The 7,119-nt window shown below is 29.6% G+C and overlaps 1 protein-coding gene across 1 annotated transcript; it reads left to right on the top strand.

Annotated features, from left to right (window-relative positions):
- Positions 1 to 5,617: 5,617 nt before the first annotated feature.
- On the top strand, positions 5,618 to 6,834 carry LOC107469044 (uncharacterized). The gene is made up of 4 exons (XM_016088436.1): positions 5,618 to 5,626; positions 5,909 to 6,124; positions 6,429 to 6,529; positions 6,621 to 6,834. Exons 1-4 carry the CDS (start codon positions 5,618 to 5,620, stop codon positions 6,832 to 6,834), a joined length of 540 nt encoding a protein of 179 aa, XP_015943922.1.
- Positions 6,835 to 7,119: the final 285 nt, after the last annotated feature.

Genomic DNA, 7,119 nt, shown 5'->3' on the forward strand with positions numbered 1-7,119 from the left:
CCGTTATCTTAAAGATGAAAATATTTTGTTATTAGCGATCCCAAAATTGACAATAATGGATCGTTAAATCGCCTCTATTTTGATTTAATGATTATAAAAACTATTATATTTGGCTGTAGTTTGTAACTGTCGGTATCTCTGACAAAAACTATATTAATATACCGCCGCTAAATGTGCGGTCACTTGGACATATCAATAAAACTTGCGGCGGTTTAAAACCGTCGGTAAATATGAGACAAATCGTATCAGTTAAATTTGACGGCGATTTTCTATTGGTGTGCCACAAAATTTTGATTTAACGGCGGTTATACCAGTGGTTGTTGGAAACCACTGTCAAATCCAATCCAGACGCTCATATCCATGGCGGTTCGGTTAACCGCTGATATTTAATTTTGCAATGATTTAAAATCGCCACTAATTCATAAAAATCGCCGCCAGTTCTCACCTCTCTTGTAGTGAGTGTACTTATTGGTCCATGCACATATATATAGCTTTAATTTGTTTTGTTCCATCATGGTTGCCTTAGCTTGCATGTAACTAGTAATATTAAAAAGAAAATATTCACATGATGACATCTTTATATATAAAGATGATATTATGAATTTTTAAATGGTTAATTAAATATATTTAGTTAAACATATCAATTCATCTAATAATTTACAATGCTATCTTCATATGGTAAAAATGTCATCATAAAAATTTTCACCGTATTAAAAAATTATAGACAATCTACGTCAATTCCTCATTCAATTCTTCACTATACCTATATTAATTAATTAATTAATTACTTTCTTTATAGTGGCAACAGCACATACAGAATAATCTCTCTATTCTTTTAATTTGTTGCCTTTCAGGTGCTTCTCGTTGTTTTTCTTTTTTAAATTCTTTTGTCATAAATCCATTTTTCCTATTGCTAGCTTTACCTTTCTGTGTTCCAACTTTTGATGTTAATCTTCTCCACTTACTGAATTTTATTATATTATGTCACCATTATTATTTCCATCTTCTTTCGTCACTATATTTTGGGTGTTCTAGGACAGGTTACACCTAAGGTAGCACGCTCCACTTTGTTCTCGCAACATATTAAAGCATTGCTATGAGTTTAATAATCATATCCTTCAAACGACACTTAGGGAAATATAATAAAGTTACAGTAATGCTAGAAAAAATTAAAAAAAGTAATAATTTGTCTTATTTAATATTATTAATTATCGTAATAATTAATAAATATTAAATAAGATAAATTTTAATTATTTTTGACTAATTTTTTTTATAATCAAATATTTTTAACAAAATTAAGTACATCCTTGATAGTAGTTATATGTTTTGAACTTTTGGTTTAATTGTAAGTATTTAGTCCAATATAATTCGTTCTTCGATATTTAACATTTTCTTCTCCAATATAATTCGTTCCATCTTAATATTGTAATTCATTTTCTCTAGTCATCGGTGATCAACAATGCCGTATGAAGAGACACGGTATTTGGGTGCCAGAGAGATGTTTTTTTTAACTTATCAAAATTTATAAAAGATAAATTTGTAAAAAGACTAATTTTAATACTAAATAATGTAATATTGAAAACCATTATAAAAAATTATAGACGAATTTAATTTTGATCTTAAATCTTAGGGATCAAAATAATACTTATTTTTTAAATAAATCTTAACTCTAATTATTATATATTATATTAATAACTTAGAGTTTAAAATTTAAAATTTAAAATTTAAAATTTAAAATTTAAATTTTAGAATTTAAATTAAGGTTTAGGATTTAAAGTAGGATTTAGAGTTTAAGTTTTGACACTTTAAAATTCAAGAAGTGCTAGTTAGCATTCGTCTTGAAATAATTACAATATTAAATTCTTCATTTAGAATATTATTAATTAATTTATCTGGTAATGGAGTGCATAATTAGTGTTTTAAAAACATTATCTACGCAGGAATAATATTTAAAATTATTCAATTATTCAAGCAATAATTTAAAAAATATAAAATAAAAAAATTAATATAAAATATGATGATTTTAGACTGTTTTAGATTAATTTTTTATTCTCTATCAAGTATTTTTTATACCTGAAAACTAGATTTATGGCTAGATTTAATCAGCTTCATTTTCTTTATTTATTAACCGGAAAATAATTCAAAATCTGGGTGTACGTACAGGGGAGGCACTACTTTATATATATTAATATATATAACCGAGTAAATTATAATTTTTGTTTAATATTAAAACTTATTTCAAATATTCATACGAAAACAGATAAAAATTAAGAATATGAGTGTTTCTTTTTTATAACTTTCTTACAAAAATTAAAAAGATACTTTACCCATAATAATTAAATTACTATGACGATTAGGGTTCTAAGACATTCTTTCTATTTTATTATTTGAAATTGTTGCATTCATCCAACATAGACATGGGTGGTGATGATTCCATGTTGTTTTATTATAGAGTTAGTTAATGATGGGAAACTAGGAGGTAGAGGTGCTTATAAAAAAAAAAATACAAATGCCTACTCTTTCTTTCGTGTGTCCACCATATGACTCACATATATAGGAGCCTATATATGCAGCTTTTTATACTTAAAGAGCAGATTCCCAATTATGAACAAGATCATGGCTAAAAGAAGGGTATGCACTTTGATCATGGCATTATTGAATTGATGTAATAATAATAATGCATGCATGCATGCACCCTCTTTTTGTTGCAGAAATTAAAAAGAAGTTTGAGAATGAATAAACCAATTCCAATTTGGACAGAGATAGAATTATACTTATTTTACTTTTTATTTTTTAAATAACATTATTATTAATAGGTGAATAAAATACATACATATCATATGTATGATATGTCCTAGCTAGAAATTAAATAAAGGCTACTGTGGTGGCTATGAAGCATTGAGTACGACTATTGGTTACCTATAAAAAAATTTTTATGGGCCCCTAAGTGGATGCATATGTCCGAGGGATCTAAAGTCGTGTCCTAATCTCGGAGCAATAGCCATTACAAAATAAAATAAAAATAAAAAAAGACCTATAATAATATTCCAATGTTAGTGAGTTCTTAATTGCAACATATTGGTACTACATTAAGATTGATCAAGATGGCAAAAAAAAAAAAAATCGGCAGAATTTTTTAGAAATTTGGACCGATGAGTTTCGGTTATAATTAATTAGAGATCATCAAATGTAATTTTAAATTTTTACGAACCAAACATATTTTTAAATAATTTTAATAAAAAATCGACAATTTTTTTTTTTTACTTCAGAGACTTTTATTAAACAAAATTTTCAATTTTTATAGAAAAAATAATTGCAAAACATAAATATAAAGAAACAAATATTTAAGCAAACATTCAATTTTAGTCGTTCTAGTGCGCATTCCTTTATTAATTCGCAATTCTTTAGCAAATAAGAGTTTTGAGAATGCGCCGTTAGGCAACCTTCCACTTTCATCCTAACATTATATCCTAAGAAAAGTAAGTCCAATATAAAGCTTAAACAATTTAATATATTTAGAGATATAAAACTAACATCGGTACTGTACAAACTACAACAATCCAGCAGATAGCGGCGATAATTTTGTGATGGTTTTATAAAACTGCCACAAAATGACAAACTGCGGCGCATATCGGGTGGTTAGGGGTGGCGCTGGGCTGCAATCAGCCTTGTATTTAGTGGCAGTTTTTCTAGAACCGCTGCTATATGTAACGTTGAGTGAATTATCATTTTACATTTTGCGGCGGCTTTTTTCCAACTGCCGCAAAATACGTATAACCACATATTTCAATGTTTGCTTTAGTAACAACCATCCGGATATAATTTAGTTAAGTTAACACTACTATTTTAAACTACATATGTTTAAATCATTGTTAAATTCGTAACACTTTTTCTAGATTAGTTTTACGTAAAAAAGTTCACAAGTTAAATAAGCTATATATGTTAACTCATGTGAACAAATTTACCAATAAGATTTTCTCGTTTACTTTATTGTCATTTAAATTTGCATTCAAACATAAATGTAAAATAAGAAAATAAAGTCATAGTTTGAATTTATAGAGTTAAAATAAAGTTCTAACGAGCATAAATTAAAGTTACTCCTCTTTGAAGTTATGCCTTACTAAACCTAAATCAAGAAACTCTAAAAGTAGATAAACATGTAAAACTGCGATCCAAATCATTAAATTAAGGGAATCAACGTAACTCTTATAATAAAAGATCAAAATTTCTCTTTAACATTGTATTGACCTGGTGAAAAATACTCTGTCAAGAATCTATGGACTTCACGTTTTACAGGATCTAATATTTTATCTCTATACCATGGCTTTTTGTTCAGATTAAAGCACCTTTTCTTAACATGTATATCATCTTCTCTTTGTTGGTCTTCTAAAGTTTCATTGTCTTCTTCCGAAACCTTATTGAGATCAAACTGTATGGATCTGTCAATTCCACAGAGGAGATATCATCTAAATCGTCTTCTGAATCAGACTCTTCCCCATCTAGACTGTCAGAAACTATTTCTCCAGAATATTCAGGTAATACTGAAAATATCAACATGCATACAACAAAATAAGTATAACCAGAAGAAACTGAGAACTCCCAAGTCATTAGATACTAACTTATAAAAAAACGAACGACAATATGCTAAGACAATTTTAAAACTAAACACAAATTATCGACAATTACCATCTCCCTTGTTGGTAGTTTGGGCAAATTTCTTAGGCAGAAGCTCTATAGTGTATGTTGTGCTTGCAAATGATGATGAAAATTCTTTAGTTTTTATTTGTCCTGTTTCACCGTCATGTTATGTTCACTAATATTTAAAAAACATAACACTATTGGAATTAACATTGAATATTACATATCAAGATTATCAAAACTGCAACATTAAGAACAATAACAACTGAAACAACATTAAAGATTTAACGTAAACTAACTTTTGACGAAAAAAATATTGAAAGAAACAGAAAATCTGCTTTTACTCATGAAAATTCACAGTACAATAAATACTTAACTGCAAATCGAAAATACACCATGTTTTTTGTAACCAAAGAAAACAACGTACAACGTTCAGTTTATTTAACTTAGTTCCTGAGACAAAGATTCTTTTTAAATTACGTTAAAAATATTCATATAAGTATTACGCAACATCATCGATATTCTCTGAACTATTTTATATAGGTCTTCTATATCATTCCCCCTTGTCAACTGTAAATCTTCAATGTCATCTTTCGTTGACATGTTCAACCCTAGCTGTGAAGAAAAATCAAATTCAGCTTCTTCATTCTCTTCTCCCATGTCATAGTAAAAAATTCATAGTGAAAGTCCTTTACTTCTATTTCTCTTTTGTGCAATGAATAGATAGTAATTTTTTCCCATACCCTTCTTAGAGGACGGTGTGAGAAAAGGGTCTAAGCTAAGCGTGAAGGAGGTTATAGCACTTCCTTTCAATACAAAGATAATATTCCCATTTAACAAAGAGTTGCAACCAATTGGTCAGGTAGCTAGACTATTTAGTAGTTTCTTAGGGAGTTTGGGCGCTGATTATTCAAACTTTCTCATATGTGAAGAGAGTTGAAAGCACGTGAACAAAGTCAAGAAGGAACATGCATGCGACATGATTAAGGTACATCTTTAAATTTCAACATATTAAAAAATTTAGTATTCAATTTTTTGTGTAAGACTTTTGCATGGGTAAATTAAATTGCTGGATAAGTTTCCACATTTCATTTTTCATATGTTTATGTCAGCATTTCTATATTATACGTAACTACGACTTCTTGTACTGGAGTTGCGTATTAAACTTTTTCAATTTAAAGCAGCCTGTAATGGTTGTGGATATTCTTCAAATTATCAGTCTTATGCTTGTTAGTTGGTTTTGGTTAATGATAATGGCAACTGATTGCAGCGGGTCTTTCACTATGAGGATGATGCCGGAGGAAAAATAAAGTGTGGAATTATGAAAATGATAGGAAAGAACAGGAAGGATACAAGACACAAGTTGTATCATAAGTGTTACAAAGAAACAAGGACTTTTGAGGAAAATCTTAAGCATCGCCCGAAAGGAATAGAAGAAGATCACTGGAAATGGTTCCTTGAATATCGTCAGAAGGAAGAAACAAAGGTAAGCCTTGGTATTTTTTGTTATTTTCACAAAAACATACATGTGTATACATATTATACTCCTTACATTTTATACTCAACATCCCATTCTCATTTATATTTGTTTTGTTATTTATTCATAGAAAAAGTGTAAACAAAAGGCTTTAAATCGGAGCAAGCAACTTTACATACATACTGGAGGCTCCAAAACATTGGCAAGAAAAAAGACGAAGTGGTAATAAGTAATTATTTTCATTGAGATTTTGATTAATCTTCCTGAATATGGTGTTGTTATTTCCATAATTGTGTCGATATCAATGATATAGGAGAAAGAACAAGGAAGGCCCGCTGGTAGAGGAGAGTTGTTTATCATTACTCATAAGAAAAAAATGGCTCGTATATCCATCCTGATGCGCGTGTTGTTAGTGTAAGTAATGTCTGAAAAATTTAAACTTAGATTACTGTATATATCATGCTGATTTTAAATCATGCCTTTCCAACTTCCTGTATATATGCAGGAAGCAATTGCAAATGTTGAGAGGCAGGATGAATCTTATAAGCACTTTTTCACAAAATGATTCGCTAGCACAAGTTCTTAGAAAGGAGCACGCAGGACGAGTTCGTGCCTTAGGTGATGGATCATGTCCCACCCAAGTATTTGGTAATGCTGCTAGACAACCGTCGGGTTCTGGTGAGCCAAATGAAGAGTATGAGAGGAGGATTGTAGAATGAAGTGCTAAGATAGAAGAAGAGCAAGTGAAGAGACAGTCGATAAAGAAGGTTTTGAGATATATAATCCAATAGTAAGGAGGTAATTTGCCAGTTGACGTTGCTGCAGCACTGGATGATTTGGGCAGTACACCGACCTTGTCGCGTGCAAGGCTATCTTCATCTGGCAATCATGACCCACAACAAAAATAATGACTTTCAATCAATGTTATTAAACACTATTGAATTTAAGTTGGTTTAGTGCTTTATGTTTATTTTCTTCAAATTATGAAAGTTTACTTTATATTG

The sequence above is a fragment of the Arachis duranensis genome, chromosome 10 (assembly GCF_000817695.3).
Source record: "Arachis duranensis cultivar V14167 chromosome 10, aradu.V14167.gnm2.J7QH, whole genome shotgun sequence".
Taxonomy (NCBI): domain Eukaryota; kingdom Viridiplantae; phylum Streptophyta; class Magnoliopsida; order Fabales; family Fabaceae; genus Arachis; species Arachis duranensis.

Excerpts from the sequence above, each read along its gene's own strand:
- LOC107469044 (XM_016088436.1), top strand. Across the intron at positions 6,125-6,428 it reads GTCAGAAGGAAGAAACAAAG|GAGAAAGAACAAGGAAGGCC; the intron begins GTAAGCCTTGGT and ends TCAATGATATAG. Across the intron at positions 6,530-6,620 it reads CTGATGCGCGTGTTGTTAGT|GAAGCAATTGCAAATGTTGA; the intron begins GTAAGTAATGTC and ends GTATATATGCAG.